Source organism: Sinocyclocheilus rhinocerous, unplaced genomic scaffold, assembly GCF_001515625.1.
Source record: "Sinocyclocheilus rhinocerous isolate Xijiao unplaced genomic scaffold, SAMN03320098_v1.1 scaffold1201, whole genome shotgun sequence".
In the NCBI taxonomy this organism is placed as follows: Eukaryota; Metazoa; Chordata; class Actinopteri; order Cypriniformes; family Cyprinidae; genus Sinocyclocheilus; species Sinocyclocheilus rhinocerous.
In genome coordinates, this window is record NW_015654059.1 from 953,887 (window position 1) to 974,753 (window position 20,867).

General features: G+C 34.7%; 2 protein-coding genes across 4 annotated transcripts in view; both read right to left on the reverse strand.

The window, feature by feature from the left end:
* The window catches only part of LOC107716657 (complexin-3-like), a 2,679-nt gene extending 1,103 nt beyond the window's left edge, over positions 1 to 1,576 (reverse strand). Inside the window, exons 1-2 of the mRNA XM_016523152.1 lie at positions 1,542 to 1,576; positions 1,166 to 1,509 (exon numbers count right to left, since the gene is read on the reverse strand). Coding sequence (XP_016378638.1) covers positions 1,166 to 1,326 — 161 coding nt within the window. The 5' untranslated portion in view covers positions 1,327 to 1,509; positions 1,542 to 1,576. The remainder of the gene's footprint in view (positions 1 to 1,165; positions 1,510 to 1,541) is intronic.
* A 4,369-nt stretch (positions 1,577 to 5,945) lies between these two features.
* The window catches only part of csk (C-terminal Src kinase), a 27,120-nt gene continuing 12,198 nt past the window's right edge, over positions 5,946 to 20,867 (reverse strand). For all 3 annotated transcript variants that reach the window (XM_016523227.1, XM_016523228.1, XM_016523226.1), the window contains 12 exons: positions 18,200 to 18,300; positions 17,963 to 18,076; positions 16,862 to 16,974; positions 13,820 to 14,039; positions 10,186 to 10,279; positions 9,992 to 10,057; positions 9,530 to 9,629; positions 9,328 to 9,418; positions 9,148 to 9,221; positions 8,810 to 9,005; positions 8,630 to 8,716; positions 5,946 to 6,836 (listed from right to left, as the gene is read on the reverse strand). In XM_016523227.1, coding sequence (XP_016378713.1) covers positions 6,654 to 6,836; positions 8,630 to 8,716; positions 8,810 to 9,005; positions 9,148 to 9,221; positions 9,328 to 9,418; positions 9,530 to 9,629; positions 9,992 to 10,057; positions 10,186 to 10,279; positions 13,820 to 14,039; positions 16,862 to 16,974; positions 17,963 to 18,076; positions 18,200 to 18,214 — 1,353 coding nt within the window. In that variant the 5' untranslated portion in view covers positions 18,215 to 18,300 and the 3' untranslated portion in view covers positions 5,946 to 6,653. The remainder of the gene's footprint in view (positions 6,837 to 8,629; positions 8,717 to 8,809; positions 9,006 to 9,147; positions 9,222 to 9,327; positions 9,419 to 9,529; positions 9,630 to 9,991; positions 10,058 to 10,185; positions 10,280 to 13,819; positions 14,040 to 16,861; positions 16,975 to 17,962; positions 18,077 to 18,199; positions 18,301 to 20,867) is intronic.

Genomic DNA, 20,867 nt, shown 5'->3' on the forward strand with positions numbered 1-20,867 from the left:
AGTGGGAAATAAAAGTTGATTTGACACAAAAGAACTTAAAACATTTTTTTGTTGTTGTTGTTGTTAATCCTATTCTTAAATAAAAATAAATATAAAAAATACAATTAAATAATAAATAAATAAATGAATATTTTCTATATATTTTTATTTAATTTTGCTAATCATATTTTTAAATAAAATGATTCAAATAAATAAAATAAAAATAAATAAATAAATATTAAGTATTTTAATACATTTTTATATAATTTTATAAATGAATTATTTTGCCTAAACAAGATTCAATCTAAAATTTTGTTCAGTGCACATTTTAACTTTTTTGTGTCTAGGACAATGTAATACGACGCCATACAAAAATGCACATAAAGGAAGAAAAACTGCTGCGTATACATTTCTCCAGAGGAGTCACTGTCCTCAATGCCAAACCAGAGAAACGTGAATCTGGAGAGCAAGGTGACATGCAGTATTGATTAAACCACAGAAATACAGCAAGCTGGAGATAAACATTGACCTTCTCTACATCTCGACGCCATACAAAAATGCACATAAAGGAAGAAAAACTGCTGCGTATACATTTCTCCAGAGTAGTCACTGTCCTCAATGCCAAACCAGAGAAACGTGAATCTGGAGAGCAAGGTGACATGCAGTATTGATTAAACCACAGAAATACAGCAAGCTGGAGATAAACATTGACCTTCTCTACATCTCCTTGTATTACATTTGAACAAGTGACTGTGCATTTTGTGTGTCAAATTCAAATAGGAGGGATAGGGGATGTCACAATGTGATATAGCCTACATAAATGTTTAAAAATAATTATTATTGTGACATTCATCCAGGTTCTCATTTATGATTCATCTGTGTCTTGATGTCTATGTAAGGAACACGCTCTTTTTAAAACTATTTATTTATTCATTGTTTTTTGTGGAATTTGTTGTTGAAAACAATTAAATAAAATATAACATACAATAATTGTCTGAAAATTAATTGCATTTATAATAATAATAAAAAAAAGAAACCAATGAATAAGAATTTATTACCGAACGAAATAATGAAGGGAAAAGGATGCATATAAAAAATATTAAAACATCTAACATCATATGCTTTGGTCATGACAAAACCGGCAAAGTAACAGAAAGTGTAGGATATAAAAAGTAATGAATCTTACTTTTCCTCCGCCAACTGTTGTTGATACTGCTCGAACTCTTCATGTGTCATTCCCTTCGCTGCAGCTTCTGACTTTTCTCCTTCTTCTACTTTTTCTTCTCCAAGACCCCCGGTAAGATCCTTCAGCTGCCCTCCTATCATGTGTTTGAACATAAAAGCCATTGTTTTCCTGCAGAATACAGATATAAATCGCCTGCTTCTCTGGATAATATGTCAGTCGCTTGAGAAACTCTTGTTCAATAATGTGTCGTCCAACTCTTGAGAAGAAAACAAAAACGCCACAGCGAAAGTAGATGTTTTGATTTCTTCCGCTCAATTCAAGTTTCAGCACCAAATATTAATAACCTGTACAACGCGGAGCACCAAATATTAATAACCTGTACAACGCGGAGGAATTTTCTCTCTCTCTCTCGTACAACGCGGAGGAATTCATTCTCTCTCTCGTACAACGCGGAGGAATTCATTCTCTCTCTCGTACAACGCGGAGGAATTCATTCTCTCTCTCGTACAACCGCTTCTCACATGACTGAAGGTGAGGCTCAAAAACGTTGCCAGTGGTATACACTCTTTAGTGCATGCTGTAGATATTATAACCTTCATAGACATGTGGTAGGTTATTATGTATTGTAGGCTACATTCTACAAACCACCTCCACCTCACAAGATCCTACAATGCTAATTGTAGCGCATAAATATATACACACTGTGTATGTTGTGGAGACATACTTGTTTATTCTTTCATCAAATACTTTATATATTGTGTTATATATTTTTATTTTTATGTTTTAGATATTTTTTACAATACGTTGCCATGATGAAGTAATTTTTTCATGCACAGATTACACAGTACCAAAATGTATTACTTCCAACCAAATCTTTAGATTTTAACTATTAGAAGACATTTGTGAACAGATGTCACTTCTCTCTTGTGTGGAGCAAATCACAAGACTGCTCAAGTGAAACACCTCAGTCTATGTCAGCTAATTGTATTACATACAGTGTTAGGCTCTGTGATTTATACTTCTTTGCTAATAAGAGTCTGTGTAGTCTTACAGCTGTGGGAAAATTCATAATAAATATGTATTAATATAAACAATGTATACAAATATATGCTAACTGATAGCCTACTTTAAGCTAAATTGTGGCTACATTGGGTTAATCAATCACATACAATAGTCTATTTTCCTTGCCTGACTGCTTTAAAATGAATGAAATATATATTAAATATAATTATTTAAGGATGTTGGAGGTGAATATATGACAATAATAATAATAATAATAATAATAATAATAAATGTATATTTGTATGTTTTTATTTTCATTTTATATATGAATATCTAATATATGAATAAAATTAATTGAAATAATATATTATGTTTGTTGTACATTCGTATAATATAATATAATATAATATAATATAATATAATAATTGTTGCTTTGTGACCAACAATATAAATAATCTGCACAAATTTGGACTTTTCTTACCCAAGTAAGTTCCTTTAGCTTATGTAAATATTAATTTATTGTTATCTAAATTTTGAATTGTTGATTTACAAATTGCATTTCTGAGAACATGAATAATAATGATAATAATAACTTATATGTAATTATATTTCAAATTTTTAATAATATATGAATATAAAGAAAAATTTAAAATATAATGACTGTGTACAAATATTTGTTTTGACCTATTACCACGCTAAATAAAATAACAATATTAATGTATTACACATCATTATATTATTTTATTTTATATTATATATGAAATATATTCATTTTATACATATATATTCTGCTTTGTGACCAACAATATGCCCCAAGCAAGTTCTTTAAGCTTTTCTAAATATTCATTTTTCATTGTTATCTATAAATTGTTTAGATAAACGGACAAATCTGAAAACATGAATAAAACATGTTTAAATGTCCTCTTTGGATGATATGATGACCTTTCCCAAATTTGGGGGGACCTTTCCCATTTGGGGGGATTTTAACAATTAAATTTGCTGTGAACATTCATCTTGCTGAATCCAACTGCTTTCAGATTGAAATCTCTGATAACATGAGAGTTTATTCAGAGACGCCACACTGAATCCATTATCATATATGTTTTAAACATGACCAGCTGCAATCTGATTTGTCCTCATTTGTCCAGTGAAGAACAAGAGACTATATTGATTTGCATTTAGCATCTACACAAACAGCAAAGACACTTTCCCAAACCTTCTACAGCACTTGTCTGTGAGGGTCAGTGATTCTTCAAACAAATGCCAGGGCATTGAGAAGGTTTGTTTCCTGCCTGAAGCAGTGCCCTATACCGAGTCCCGGCACAAAGACACTTCTCCGTTCAGCAGGACTTTGAATCACTGAAGGGTATTCAAGTACCCTTCATAAGGCACATTTCTTGCCAAAATGCAAACAGCAGAGAGATGCCTTTTGCATGAGAGGAGACTGTCATAAACGTAAGCATCTCGAGGACTCCACTTCTAGTGTTGATTGGGATTCACAGTGGCATTCCAGCTCCCTTAGGCTGGGCGTGGGTGAAGGCCGGATCCGGGCCTGAGCCCAAATGTCATGGGAAAGATGTAAATGGGGGCTGACGAGCACTGCGGACGCTTCCGAACCTACAGCTGGAGGAACTTTTTAGAGAATCAAACTTAGCATGTCACTTATGTTGCTCTCTTCAGGCAAATGCATGAAGACTGCACATCACGGAGATAAAGACTGAAGAAACATGCGAATCATTGCTGCTATTGACTGCTTGGTAGGGATGGTTTGAAGCCATGAATGTTCGCTGTTATCATTTCGGTTTTTCCCTCATAACGTGAGGTCAGAATCATTTCCTTTAAACGAAGTGGTTGAAGAAATCGCATCATATGACCCCTTTAAACTCTTCTTACTGTCCCTTGGCAATGTCTTCCGAATAGGCCACGATACAGAGCAAATCGTGACACATGCATGGTGACATCCACAGTCAAGCGTTCTGGCGTAAAGCACACAGGACACCCGAGGGGGAAGCTGAAGTCCCGTCTCCCTGACTTACCTCATTCTTCCTTGTTGAACAGGGAAGCTTGTGTGCTTGAAGCTTGAATGAGAATTTCAGGGACCTCGTATTTTTAGGGGAGGAACTACAGGTGCGTTTCCCTTTTCCTTTCAAATAAAAAGAAAATAGAAAATGAAACCAACATTATGCTAAATAAAAATCAAATTAAGCATTGTCTTATTATAAGATGCAATGAGTTCCAGTAGCTTAATTGAAGAGCATATTAATCTACCAAATGCATTCATGCAAATCTGATTAAGTTAAGCAATTTCAACTTTTTTTATAGAAGTTACATGAAATTCAACTTAAAGGGGTCATATGATGCCCATTTTCCACAAGTTTATATGATTCTTTGGGGTCTTAATGAAAAGTCTGTAACACAGCTCTTTTCAGATCAAGCCGTTTTTTGTAGCTTTTTCCTTTAAATGTTAATGAGCTCTGCTGACCCCGCCCCTCTCTTTCAGCGGCTCTCAGAGAGACCGTTTACTTCAGCCGCATTCATCATGAAACTTGCTAATTAGCACATTATTAGGAAAGGCGATTTGCAAAGATTCATTACAAAACATACTCACTTCTTCTGTAGATTCGCGCGAACATAGATGCATTTATGTAGATCAGGGGCGCATTCCCTTCAGAAACAAACGGTGGTTTTTAGATATTTTAATAAAAATACATATTGTGCCTTTAAGTTAATGTAATTTAATGACTTTAGTCATATATATATATATATACACACACATCATTTTTCGAGTATTTTTGATGACATGCAAATATGCAATTATTTTTTTGATAAATTTGAATGTTATAAAATTAATGATCAATTAGAAACTGAAAAATCTATATATTTGATATAGAATTTTTTTTATTCGCGCGCACACACACGTGAATTGATATGTGTGTGTGTGTGTGTGTGTGACAGAATTAAAATATAATTTTTAGGAAATGGCTTTGAAGAATGCTAATTTAATATGCAAAATTTCTACACATAGCTCACCATAAGACGTGAATTCAAATATTTGTAGATTACAAATGGAAATGCAAACATTTCTCTGTGTTGGTATGTTTTTGTTCACCAAAGGTAGATTCACCTTCACTGAAAACCACAAATGCAGCATTTCAGTGGTTCAGGTTTCGTTCTAGCTGCATACTCATGAATCTTCCTCTTCTTGATATCATGTTGCTGACGAGAAACATGCACCGAGCAGAAATACAGCATCCTATAGATAGACTAGAAAACAATCCTATCACATCCTGATGGAGGAGCACGTGATGCGATTTTTCAAAACATGTGACATATGCCGAGTGCATCTGCAGGGCATCGGTATTATTATCAAGTGTGTCAAAACCTTATGGTGAAAATCTGTCTTGTGTCATGACTGTTTGGGTCGCTGCTTAACCGGCAGAAGCTTGTATAGAGGACGTCTTTCCTCTCTGGGTACATTTAGAGTTTCCTTGACTGACCTTTAAACTGAAAGACCGAGGGGTTACATTTAAAGGCACAGAGACACATTCAAAGCTTTTTTTTGGGAGCCTTATTTATTTTGTCTTCATCTGTTTTTATCAAACTGTTTAGGTGATTTTATCTGAAATATGGCAGCAAAGAATTTTTTTTGAAAAGCACTGAGGAAAAAAAAAAAAAATTCCTTGGCAAAAGTCAATGTATAATAATATCACAAATATTTCTCAGATCTGTTTTTGTGGCCTTTTTGTATAATTTATCGGTTTTATTAAATTTTTTTTGTAAAGCATTCTGGCTTCCACACAAGTCACATCTCTTTTAAAAGGCCCACAAAGTTTATATTCATCCTTTCCGGTTTTGAGGCTCAGACTGACACAGGTTTGAAAAGATGAGCAAGACAGCAGGAAATTCGAGCACTTTTAAACAATGTATTAAAAAAATCAAAAGAAACAAGCTCTGGGGCGAGACAGATTTCTGGTGTAAAGGCACTGTGAAATGGAAGAAAGATTCTCTGGTGTATTTCATTGGCTACTGGAACGGAAAACAGTTTGGGTTGAGCATACGGTCTCCCTAAGTGCCAATTATTGTTCTTGGTTACAAGCCTTATGGATGCTGAATGTTTTGTCGTATAGCATTCCTCATGATATTTATTGTCTGATGATATTAACTGATTTTTCTCTTTTTTTTGGCAGAATATCCTATTTGCTAATCAAAAGTCCAAAATAATGGAGCGTATGAGGACATATCAGAGGAGGCTGAAGATCTTATAAATCAAAAAGAGGTGAGTTGTTGTAGAGAAGGCCAGCCTCCCCAAAATTAAGAAAATCAAGCCATGAAAACAAAGCAAAGAAAACGACGGGGAAAAAAAGCAAAATACATTTCTACTGATGTTTTTCCAAGTCCACTGCTTTAAGAGTAGATTTTGGTCAGATTGTATGGGAATGGTGCCGTGAAGGTCATCTTCTTGTGTTTTTCCGTTAGTTTTTGTCTTTTATCGGTACAGCTCATTGGCTATGATATCTTGAAGTTTCTGTCTCAGTTCTCTGAAGCTAGGACGCTCCACAGGGTCCAGAGTCCAGCACTCCTTCATGATGTCATACACCACAGCTGGGCAGCCGTCTGGGGCGTCCATCTTGTAACCCTTCTCTACACGCGGGACAACTTCCTTCAGTGGCTGGAAGAACAGAGGATGAAGGACGCAATTTAGGAAAAATGTGCTGATGTAGACAACAGTGTCCTCTACTGGTAGAATTTGCCTTTATACTAAAATTCATGAAGCAGACATAATGTGCAGAAATCTTGCAAAACACTAAAATATACAAGTTAATATATAAATACCATTACAAAATACATGAATGTTTTTGTATTATTTTTGTATTTACACTCTAAAAAAATGCTGGGTTGTTTCATATTTCACCCAAAGTTGGGTTGAAACCAGGGTTGGGAGGGTTACTTTTAAAATGTATTCCGTTACAGTTACAAATTACTTCATTAAAAAAGTATTCAGTAATGTAATCCAAGTACCACAATATAAAAGTAAGGTAATCTGATTACTTTTGGATTACTTCAAGTTACATACAGTGGGTACGGAAAGTATTCAGACCCCCTTAAATTTTTCACTCTTAAAAAAAAAAAGCAATGTCTGGTACTTTGATTTAACTATGACTTTAAAATTAAAACTAATAAAAACTATAGTAAAAACTATTTGAAACTATTAAAAATCGTGTCTTGTTTAACCATCTAGATATTACAGGCCGTATATTTATATAAAAGGCTATGCAGACATCTAGTGGCTATACAGTTTTGTATTACAGTTTTATTTTTATTATTTTTATGTACAAGTAAAAATAAATATAGTTTATACACAACAAATTTTTTTTACACCATATACATATTAGTCTATTTTAAAATATGTCGAAATGCATGTGAAATGCTATGATCTTTCTTTATTTCATTTGATCCGGGGTGTGGGGACTCTCATGTTAATTTCTAAATTTCAATTTTAGCTAACATGATTTCCATGCTAGTCTTACCTACAAATGATCAAGTTGGTTGAGTAGCCTTTGTTAAAGCAAGAGTCTTCATGCATAGCTTACGATTTACAACTATGTTATTTCCTTTATCCTCTTTGAAAACAAAATAACTGAAATTTCCAGACATGAAAACGTTTTTCACAGCAGGAAGCATCATAATTAATTTACTGTAGCAGTGTCTCAGTCATCTCGTGAGGAGAATAATTGTAAACGGGTGTTATTTGCGCACGCACCAGCAGGCTGCTCACGTGAGTCAACGTGTCAACAGAACCAGGAACTATGCAGCGCTAAATATATAGCGTTATGTCAAAATACTTATTTATTTAATTTTAAATTAAACAAATGTAATCCTGATAGTATTCCCACTTTTTGCAAAATGTAACTGTAATCTGAATACTTTGTTTTTTGATGTAACTGTAACGGATTACAGTTACTAGATTTTTGTATCCTGATTACGTAACACCGTTACATGTATTCCGTTACTCCCCAACCCTGGTTGAAACAACCCAGCATTTTATAGAGTATACTTATTTTAGATTATTTTAATTAAAATTAGATAATTAATAGTAAAACTGTAATAGCAATAATAATAGCAAATAAATAAAAAGTAATTATAAATGATATAAAAATTTATTTTTATTGGTAATGTTTCTGCTTTGAAGTGACTTGTGTATTAATATCCTATTTTAGTTAATTTAATTGAAATTAGAATATTATTATTATTATTTAAAACAATAATTACAAATGTACTTTTTATTGTCATGCTTCTGCTTTGAGGTGTATATAATTTGGATTAAACATTTATTGATTATAATATCCTATTTATTTTCATTTAAACCAGATTTAAAAAATAATAATTTTATTTATTAACATGATTTAAAAAATAATAATAATTGTCATTATTAACAATTGTCTCAGATTTGAAGTGACTTACAATTCTTGGATAAGGTACCCGACCAAAGGAATAGATCTCCCACAGTAAGATGCCATAGCTCCATACATCTGACTTAGTGGAAAACATCTGTTCCAGATAGACAGGTAGACATAAAAAGATAAGAGGATGTTTTTAAAATGTCTCTGTTTGAACATATTAAAACAAAAGCGGACAGCACACCTTCTCCCTTAAGGCCTCAGGTGAAGTCCACTTAACAGGGAGTTTGGCTGTATCTTGAGTAGATGATGCTTCCTTGGTGAGGCCAAAGTCGCTGACTTTTGCTTTGTTGTCTTCTGACACCAAAACATTACGAGCTGCCAGATCCCTGTGCACGAAGTTATTGGCCTCAAGATATTCCATTGCCTTGCAGACATCCCTGAAAAAAAGAAAAGAAAACATGAACATAGCCTTTTCTTTTCTTTTTTATGGCTTTATTAATATTATAACTACTAATAAGACAAAGCAGGATGGGTGCCAAGGTTTTAAAAAATATAAAAGATGTGATAAAAGAAACTCACATTGAGAAATTGATCAAACAATCTCCACCAATAACAGTACGTCCTCTGGAGCGCAGATAGTCCACTAGACTACCCTGAAAACAGACATTAAAATAATGCTTTATATGCCTTAAAGACATGATTAAATGTTTACATCCATGTACACATAATTCTCTGTGAAAACAGGCTTTGGTCACTGACCTTGGCCATATATTCAGTGACAATGAAGAGGCTGCCCTTCTCTTCCACGATCACCCCCAGCAGCTGTACCAAGTTAGTATGCCGTAATTGCCTGTAACAGTCAACATGAATATTGATATTTGAATATAAAAATATTAAAAGCCTTATTATTTTTTTATTCTCTGGAATATTTGATTGTGACGGTCAATCGGGGAGGACGTACGTCATGACAGAAGCCTCTGCAACGAAGGCCTGTGCTGTTGCGTCATGTTTGATACACTTCACTGCTACTTTCTTGCCTCTGTAGTCTCCGACCATCACATCTAAGAACCAAAAAGAGCATATTTTTGAGCACAGATGAATTATTGGCTGCCTGTGTAGTTCATGATGCTATTAATATATTTGTGTTCATTTTCATAAGCTAAACAATGTAAAATCTGTTTTTTCTAGATCAGCGGTGGCGAACTCCGGTCCTGGAGAGCCGCAGCCCTGCAGAGTACAGCTCCAACCCTAATTAAAACTCACCTGCCTGCAGCTTCCTAATAACCCTTCAGACCTTGATTAGCTTGTTCAGGTGTGTTTGATTAGGGTTGAAGCAAAACTCTGCAGGGCTGCGGCTCTCCAGGACCGACGTTCGCCACCCCTGATCTAGATGATATTTCTTAACAGAAAAAATAATCTGTACCTCCAAACTCTCCCTTTCCAATAGTTTGGATAAGCTTCAGTTCTTTTCTATTCAGAGCCCAGCCACCTGTGGACAAGGAAGATTAATGATCCTATTAAAATATCTTTCATTAAACAAACCTTGAAGCCATGCAGAAACTTAATTCACTATAGATCAACAAATTCAAATGCGAGTATAGTCAGTAAGTATCTTACTCCTCGAGAACTCATCCTGGGCCGCCACAGACCCCTCCATGAGTTTAGGTTTGGTAAGTTTGGTACAAAGTCCATCTGCATCTTTAGTGTAGTGCTGTTAAAATGCGCACACACACAAAAAAAGTTAAGATAATTTACAAAAAAAGTACCATGAAAGTATAATGGTAAACTGTTAATGTTAATACCATGCTACATTAAATTCAAACAAATGAACATTTGACTAAATTATGCAAATCAAGATGCAAATAAATGCACTTTATATATAACTGTAAAAAGTAAAATGAAGCTTGAACGTGCTATTTAAATGGACAATAACTCATGAAATATAATGTGTCATTAGCTTTTTTAAAACGTTTTAAGAATGGGCACATCCAAAGCAGTAAACAGTGATGGCCAGCAGAGGTCGCTGTTGTATACGCATGTTCTCTTGATTCCGCCGCATGCGTTGCGTTTCCTCTCCTCAGATGAACACGTCCACACAGGCGACTACATTCTTATCATTTCAGTGCTGAAATACGCGTTTGTGATACTATATGTCTGGACGCTATAACCGCGAGGCCAGACCATGAGATAATATTGTTATATGAATGAAACGGCATCGATTGGGCTGTTGAAATGATCTGGAACCTGCGCTCGTTTCCTCTTTGTCACTTCCTCCTTATCAACTGTTCCAGGAACTGTGGAGCTTACGTGTGTACGCGCGCTCAAAATAACAACACATTTGCATGACTACACTCCAACAAACGCTGCAGAAGGCGAATTTTTGGACGCATTGATAATTTCCCTGACCAAATATTACTTTAGTTTCTAAAGTTACTAACCCTCATTAATTAAAATTAATATTGAAAAAACATTTTTTAAATCTTTTTATTAGTACACAATGTCATGATCCAAAGTTTGGGGTCGGTAAGATTTTTTTAATGTTTCTAATGAAATACTGTATGTCTTGTATGCTCAGCAAGGCTGCATTTATTCGACCAAAAATAAAACAGTAATATTGTGAAATTTGAAAATTTCAGCATCATTACTCAAGTCTTCAGCGTCACATGATCCTTTAGAAATAGTTCTAGTATGCCGATTTACTGCTCAAGAAACATCTTTTTAATATTGTCAATGTTGAAAACTGTTGTTCTGCTTAATATTTATGTGGAAACATTGATGCATGTTTTTTTCAGGATTTTCTGATGAATAGATAGAATTTTACTTGAAATAACTTTGTAACTATAAATATCTTTACTGTCACTTTTGATAAATTCAGTGTGTCCTTGCTGAATAAAAGTAATTTAATACAAAAAAAAGGTTAAATTTAACTTGCCATAATGAGCCATTACAGACAACAGTATCAATTTGTGGCTTTTATTTGGAATATCTCTCCACTGGTTTTCTGATTAATTTTATCGAGTGGATTGTGGGAAGAATATCATCTGCGGTAGTTTAATCACTATGAACATAAAGGCTTATTGTACACTGTTTAAGACCCGTCCACTTCTTTGGAAAGAGCACAACTGTTCAGCTGAGGCTATAAGGGTGGGAGAAAGAGAGAGAGGGCGACTGTAGCCAAAATTACACTAAAGAATGTGTGGAATTCCGTAATAGAAAGGGTGAGGAGAGACTTGAGGAACCCATAGTGGCTCTGACCTAAAGTCACCCAGACCTCAATCGAAAATAACCAGAGCAGAACCATCAACACTTAACCGAGGACGAATCGCTGGTTAATCACACAGACCTAATGAGGCCAATGGTCAGTGGAATAAAAAAATATATATGTAAAATTATACAAATGAGTCATTTATAGCCTACATCTATGTAAATCGGTTCTTTTTAACCCTCCCTTTTCATTAGCGGTGCATTCATCTTGCCTTGTGCTACAGACTTGAATGTCACCTGGAATGATGAGGTGTGCAATGCCCAGAGTATGAAGGATGGACTCTTCAGATATGTGCCACTAAGCAACCACCCAGAACACCCAATGATCTGCACAGCAACATGCCAAAACCACTCAGAACACCTTAGCAACCACATAGCAACACTCTGGCACCCAATAAAAAGCTTGTACGTTGGCTGCCAAAGTGGATTTGCACATGAAAATTTAAGTGGTGTTTGCTTGCCTAAGGAAATTTGAATATCTCTTTATTATGTTATGAAGGGGTTTTCAAACTTTCTCATGTCAAGGACCCCTAAATATGACAATCCTCTTATGATGGTCCGCTTCCTAAAATACAAAAGACAGTTACTGTATATATTCTGAAGTATAAAAACCCCATTGATACGGTGTGAGATGACAGCAAAATTGCACAAATAATTGCTTACAAAATTAAAGAATCAACTTTTATGTTATTATACTAAAGCAAATGAAAAATTACTAAAATATAGTGCGGTTAAAATAAAATTTAAAACGCTTGCTGTTTGGATCAATGTATAAAAAGCACTATACCAAAAACTAAAATTGGTATAATATAAAATTATAATACTACCTATATATAGTAATTATTAAATATATATTACTACAGAAAATGAAAAGTAATTTTTATATATGCTAAAAATTACTATATAGAGTTGTTTTTAGTATACATAAAAATGACATATTAGTTATTATTCTTATTAGTATATTATATTATACTAAATACTAACTTTTGATAGCCTTACAAATAAAAACTAAATATGACTTACAAAGCAAAATGAAGCATTAGTAATGCTGTTATTTAGTAATATATATACACGTACATACTGTATATAATTAATAGAAATTACCATTTCATTTTGCTTTCTCTAAAGTATGTTGTAAACCGTTTCATGTAAATAATAATAATTGCTGTTAATAGTGTTCATCGTCTGTTTGATTACGTCTTTAATTGATTTTTCCGTACATTTCTGCCATATGTACATAAACTGACAGTCACCACTGATAAGCTACTACTAAATATTGTAGAAACTTAATTTTCTGTAAAGTTGCTTTGCAACGATTTGTATCGTGAAAAGCGCTATACAAATAAACTTGAACTGAATTGAATTAAATACAATGGTAAATGAATAGTAATCAATCAATGTATTTCCCTGGTATGCTTAATATTCCAAAGTATCATGGTGTTACATCTGATGCATCACTGTGCCATAATATTGCTTTGGTAAACTTTTATGTAAGGGATGTTCTGTGAGTTAGTGACATTTGACTAGAAAAAACCTTCATTCCCGACACCACCCACAAAACACACTTTCCATTAAAACATCAGCTTCATTTCACAGCTCTTGTTTAGCAATGTCATTTCCTCCAGCAAGCCTGGACTGAACCTTTGACCTCAAAGCACAAGGTGTGCGTGTATAAAATTGTTTCCTGGAGTCCATCGTAAATGCTTGCCCCATGTCTGTAGCCAATACGTCTGATGTGGACTGACTTCCTGTTAGGGCTATTTTTGTATCTGTGTGTGGCGATCAATTTGAAAATGTTGACGGAGGCGGTGAGAGGACTCACAGGAAGAAGCCTGTTGGTTTCACAACCCGCTGGGCTAACTTTGGAGTGTGCTTGTGCTGACTAAATACTGTATTTTAACAATCATCCATAAGACCATAAATAGACCTGTTAGCTATGAAAACAACAACTTAAACTTAAACCAGGTCAAAAGCCAACAACCCTCACCTCCATGAGCTGCATGAGGTTTTCAAAGTACTCCTCCTCATCAATGGACAGTTTGCCGTTGTGGTAGATGATGCGGTAATGCTCCACCTTGCCGTCGCAGCTGACACACAGGGTGTAGTCGCCGGGGTAGTTTGTGCTCTCACGCACCAGGAAGAGGCCTGTCTCTGGGGGGTAAAGCAGCCTCTCGGCCTGCTCGCGTGTGATCTTTCCATGGAACCATCTGAGTGACCACAGATAAAGGACATGTGTTTGCTCTGTTCATCTTTTACAAGTCATATCAAAGCATACTTAGTGTTGCTATGGTCTGATGAAGAGGAGTTTTCAGTCAGTTGATGAAGTTTATAAAGTGTAAAGTGTATAAATAATATCTGTAAGCATTACACAATTCCACACTTACTAACAAATGACTCTCATGAGCTAGTTCATTTAATGAACCCAGAAGTTACTGTTTTGAATCAGTCTGTCGCTTTGATTCATTATTCAATGAAGAGGCCCAGAGATAATTTTTTTTTAATTATAACAAACTGCTTGTGATGTTTGGATAAGAGTGTTTGCTATATAAATAAATGTTAATGTGGAGTTAACATTAGCCAGTTCTTTTAATGAATAGGTCAAAAAGACTCATGAACCCACAAGGTATCATTTTGAATCGGTGTTGCGCTCTGAATCATGAATCTGACATAGATACTCTGTTAAAAACACAAATTCAGAAAATAACTTTGCTGTAATAAATGGTATTTTATGTAGAAATCTCAATAACTGCTTGTGATGTTTGGATAAGAGTGTTTGCTATATAAATAAATGTTAATGTGGAGTTAACATTAGCCAGTTCTTTTAATGAATAGGTCAAAAAGACTCATGAACCCACAAGGTATCATTTTGAATCGGTGTTGCGCTCTGAATCATGAATCTGACATAGATACTCTGTTAAAAACACAAATTCAGAAAATAACTTTGCTGTAATAAATGGTATTTTATGTAGAAATCTCAATAAATTACAAAAATCATACTGCATATATATATATAAACTACAACATCACTTACATCACTGTATCTCGCGCGCCACTGATGACGTTCCCTGACGCACTCCTAACATTGCAAATGTTTATTTTAAATTCGACTAATATTCATTCTTTATTCACAATCTCCTCATCACAGGCAGGCACAGCACTCATTTCAGCATGTGTTTGTGTTTGCTGTCTGCGTCACTCATAGCACGTGCCGATATCGTGCGCTATATCGAACATTTTTTCCTATCGTTACCGAAGAAGGTGTACCGTCGATAAATATCGATACCGTTTTATTGCCCAGGCCTAAAAGAAACGTATTTTTAATTTGAAATTGTCTAATTGCCTGTGATGTTCCTCATTTGAAATTCTGTTTGGATAAATGCTAAATGAATAAATGTAGTCTAATTCACAAATTAATGACTCTTATGAGCCGTTTCTATAAATGAAATGATGAAAAAGACTCGTGAATTTGTGAGTTAACACTTAATGCAAAAAACAACAACAACAAAAAACTGTTGCTGTAATGGTATTTTACATTTTTTAAAAATCAAATGTGTCCCAAAAATAGTATTGTTTTAACATAAAATCTATTTTACCTCAGTTGTAAATTTACCATATGAATCAAATCACTGTATTCTGATTCGCAAATGACTCTTAAGAGTCAGCTCTTTTAATGAATCAAATGAGTCATTTGATTCACAGACTCATTAAATCACAGTTTATCAATTTGAAACAGTCAAATGCTTTAAAATTATTTAATGAAGCAGTTACAGATACTCTGAATATTCAAAACAAGAGTTTTGTTGAAGTAAATACCATTTTAGGAAGAAAAACCCAATATGTCACAAATACTGTATTGCTTTTAGTATGCAGTCTGAATTGAATGATAAGAGAAAACTGTACTGTGAAATAATAATAATTATATTATTCTTAATGTGAAATTATGACAAATTGCTTGTGATGTTCCTCATTTGAAAGATGCTTCAGATCAAATTAATAAACGCAGTCCGATTCAGAATGTCTCTCATGAGCTGGTTCTTTTAATGAATCAGTCAAAAAAAACTCATGAACTTGTGTTAACACTTTGAATAACCACAAACAGTGTTGCTGTAATTTGACTTAAAAAACACTAAAATGTGTCACAAAGAATAGAATAAATTTTGTTTCATTTGTACTTAGGACCAACTATCGGGAAAATTTAGTAAGAAACACTGATTCAGATACATAATATTGTGCACAAGACTGAGAAACGGAAGCTAAATTACAGGCTTCCAAAAGGAGCGCTGGCCTTGCCTGGCCCTTCTGCGGCTTCCCTGGCATGACAAACATCCAATCTGTATCTCCCAATTACCCACACATATACATACACACCATCGAAAATAAACCAAAGCTGTGCACTTACCAAAGACTAGACAGCAAAAAAACGACCTCTACCGTCATAATATGCTAAAGACAAACACATCTAAAACTAAACCTTCCATTACATAAAAGCAGACATCCAGATCCCATACATCAGGTTTGAAGGACTCACTTGACACTGCAAGCAAAGCTTGTCTTGCCACACTAAATCAAACTGAGACATCAGCGTCATTATATCCATTGTTCCTTCTAAAAGCAGCAAGTAATTGAAGAATATCACATGCTCTCTTACAACCGAACCCTAATTGCGATGCATGTCTCTGGCCTTTGCATATCAGATGGTGAGAGATGGACATTTTCCACTGGCCTGAGTGCTGCCATTTGTGTAACACTCTGATTTCTCCTTTCTATTTTAAACAGCTGGCCGATTCAAATGAGTCCTTGGTTTGTTGTGGTGGACCGGAAAGCAGGAAGACATTTGCGTATTATTACAGATATACTGTAGTAGGTGATCTGTGATGATAGCAGTGATACATGCTAAATATAGCATGCTATTGTTTGTATGTATGAAACTCACACAAACACTCTCTCTTATCATAATTTAAGTGAAGATCAGTGAAGACAAAACTATCTTATATTTAAAAAAAAGCATGCTAATAAACTATGTACTTACGGCATGAGGCTCAGTTTACCGCCCGATTTCACTCCTTCTCTCTTTTGAACGTAGTTTGCTGGTATGGTACCCTCTCGTCCTGCTGAGTTTTTCGCTTTGTACCAGTTTGGATCCTGGAAAAGAAGCACCAGCAAACCAATTTTAAATGAACAGTTGCCCTAAAATGAAAATTTGTTCATTTATATTTAACCTTCATGTCATTCCAAACCCATATGACAATTTCTTATGTAAACCACAAAACAAGATATTTAGCAGGATGTTCAGGCTGCACTTTTCAATACAAGAAACATTTATTCCTGACTTAAATTTCAGCCTGTTGCTCACACAATGCTACTGCATGGCACATTTATGATATTTTTAAGTCATTTTGGGACCATGGCAGCCACTAGTTCCTATTCACTTTCACTGTACGGTAAAAGTAGCGTAAACATTCTGCTGAACATCCCATTTTCAATTACTTGGCAAACATTTCCTCTAAAATCTTTACAAATACTGTACTGTTCAAAAGTTTGGCGTCAGTATTCACAGAGAGAATGAATTAAAATAATCAATAATTCACAGGAAATACATTTATAATTGTAAATATTGTAAATATTTCTATTTCAAATAGATGCTGTTCTTTTGAACTTTCTATTCATCAAGGAATCCTGAAAAAAAGCATCACAGTTTCCAAAAATATTAAGCAGCACAACTGTTCTCAACATTGATAATCATAAGAATGTTTCTCAAGCGGCAAATTAGCATATTATAATAGCATATATATTTCTGAAGGATCATGTGACACTAAAGACTGGAATAATGGCTGCTGAAATTCAGTTTTGCAGCACAGGGATAAATTACATTTTAAATTATGTTCAAATTTATTTTTTAAATTGTAATAATGTGTTACAATATTACTGTTTTTACTGTATTTTTGATCAAGAATTCTTTCAAAAACATTAAAAAATCTTACTGACTACAAATCTTTAATTGGTAGTGTATAAAAATTCTAAAATTAAGTTTTATTTTTTACATTTTAAAATTAAAAGGATAATTTTGTGGGTGAGAGAGAGTATATATGACAATCTAAATACATGTCATTCTAACATTTCAGAAATTTACCTTAGTTACTCCAATTATAGTAAGGACATCCCCTTTGCACATAGGCAAGTCCTGGTCAGCCGTTCCAGGGAAGTTGTACCTGGCCACACACTCGGTGCCCGGAGGCCAGATTGTCTAGAGAGGGGAAAGGGAATATAAGGAAAAGCCCTTGATGTACAAACACAGGATGCTGTATAAATGAAATAAAGTCATAATTCACATTATATCCTAATGGCAACATTTCAAGGTTTGTGTTACCTCAAAGGTAGACATAGCTGAGGGAAATCGTCCTCTCACAGTCGACCCGTTTCAGCCGGTAACATCAGAGCTGAGCCTGAGGCGTACAGCTGCAGCCAGAACTGGCCAAAGAAAAAAATATACATTTATTCATTATCAAAAGCACTTTAAATTAAAATTGCAATACTATTTAATCAAACACTCAAAAAACATTAAAAACACTTCAATGCTAAATCCTGAAAAGTGGTTACAAGACAGACAGATACAGAAAATGAACTCAAATTTAAACAATGACTCAAAATTAGATGTACCAAGCATGTCAGCAAACACTGTTTACCAGCAAATACAGTTCAAGCACACACACTTTCAAAGGGGAAGTGGCGGCTGTAGATTTTCCGATGCCTCAGACAGGAAGAAGGGCTGAGCAGCAAGCAGGCTTGCAAAAAGCCTGTTAAATATTCAGTGTGAGCAGAGGGCATCAAGCCAGCCTTAAAACAAACACTGTACACTTGGAAAAGCCTCTACCATTAGTCTAGACTAAAGCTAAATATACTGATGAACAGTGTTGGGGTAAGACATTACAAATAACAAGAGTTACGTAATCCGATTACCTTTTTTCAAGTAACTAGTAAAGTAATGCATTACTTTTTAATTTACAAGAAAACATCTGAGTTACTTTTTAACGCCAGTTACTTTGTTTCTCATGTCTTGATTGACAGCTCTCCTGTCCGCATGTTGAGAGAAATCAGGAGTAAGTGCAGAGGCGCTGTGTGCGCTGTGTGAACATGATGTTACTGTAGTTCTAGACTAAATGTCAACATGTATTTACTCATCTCACTCGCACAAAATCAGATTCAGTATTCCTCAAAATGAATAAAAAGAGGCAAAATGCAAACTCAGGACATGACGCAAACATGTTAAATAACACATATCCTTTAAGTAGGCCTATTTAATTCCATTTTATTAAATCTTTGCTGCTGACCTTTGATGATCAACCATATTAATGAGCAAAAATGACTTTAGATAAACATAACATTTGTGATTCTTTTTTTTTTTGTTTCTGAAGGGAGAAAACTGAGGCCAAGGCAGATGAGAAAAAGTAACGCAAAAGTAATGTAATTAGTTACTTTTTATTGTAATGCATTACTTTTAAAAAGTAACTTTCCCCAACACTGCTGATGAACCTATATGACCAATAATGGGCCTCTTTTAAATACTCAGAAACTTTATATAGGATAATAATCACAAATTAGCTCACTTCTTGGAGAAAATATATTGAGTATATATATACACACACACCCACCCACACACTTTCAGGGTTTTTTGTACATCCATATTTTGGAGACTGTTGCCATTATTAATTCTTAAATATGTGAAATTAAATAAACTAAATAAAATTAATGCAGTTATACACATTTTTGTATTTTTCATGCTGGTCTATTATTGTGGTAGATTTCAGATAAATATGCCGTTCAATCAGATGTTTACATGCCAGTCTGATTCTTCTGGTCTAAGCGGCCACCAGATTAGATCTAGTGCTGTTTACTCAAAGATCTGGCTCTGTGAGACTTGGTCTCTTCATGTTAACATGAGTAGGGCTGCACGATAAATCGCATGCGATATTTAATGCGCATCTTGTCAGTAAAGCATGTTCTGTATTCAGCGGTAAATCTCGATCACATGCGTGGTTTCACATGAAGCAGCATTTACTACACAGAGCCGTTGTTCACTGACAAGCTGCGCAAAACCACGATCATATATGAACGATTTATCGTGCGGCTCTAAAATAAAGCTGTGCTGTTCCACAAATAAAAATATATTACTATGAAAAAAATTAAGCTCATACCACAGCTTGAGAACACCAGAAATCAGAAATGAGAAGTAAAAAAAAAAAAAAACTTTTCACTTTCGTGGTGATGAGCAACGTGAAGTTATTATTGCTCTCTTTCCACTATGACAAGTTTTGTAGGGAGAAGAAACTTCTGAACTGAACTTGAACTTAAACTAAAACAAATGACACATGTGAGTCTGCTAGGGGTGCTCCGATCAGGATTTTTGAGGCCAATCGCCGATCACAGAAAGCAGTATCTGCCGATACCTATCACCGATACCGATCTTTTTAAAGCCTTCTTTTTTTATCATTTATAACTATTTATAGTGATACTCCAATCAGGATTTTTAGACATTTATTCAGGGCCTGAATTTCATTTTTGAAAATGGGGGGAATTCCCCTCTTAGGTGTCTCTTGTGAGAGGAGAAGCAGCTTTCACACAGGAGTCCGCTACTGATCCGCGGCTGTTTACCACAAACACAACATTTATCCATTATTTTGATTTCAAATCCAAACATTGTAACTGAAAAGGCTTTTTCAGCATTGCAATTCTTTTTTTACACTACACAGAGCCGTTGTTCACTGACAAGCTGCGCAAAACCACGATCATATATGAACGATTTATCGTGCGGCTCTAAAATAAAGCTGTGCTGTTCCACAAATAAAAATATATTACTATGAAAAAAATTAAGCTCATACCACAGCTTGAGAACACCAGAAATCAGAAATGAGAAGTAAAAAAAAAAAAAAACTTTTCACTTTCGTGGTGATGAGCAATGTGCATCTCAAAGATATTATCCCTCTCTTTCCACTATGACAAGTTTTGTAGGGAGAAGAAACTTCTGAACTGAACTTAAA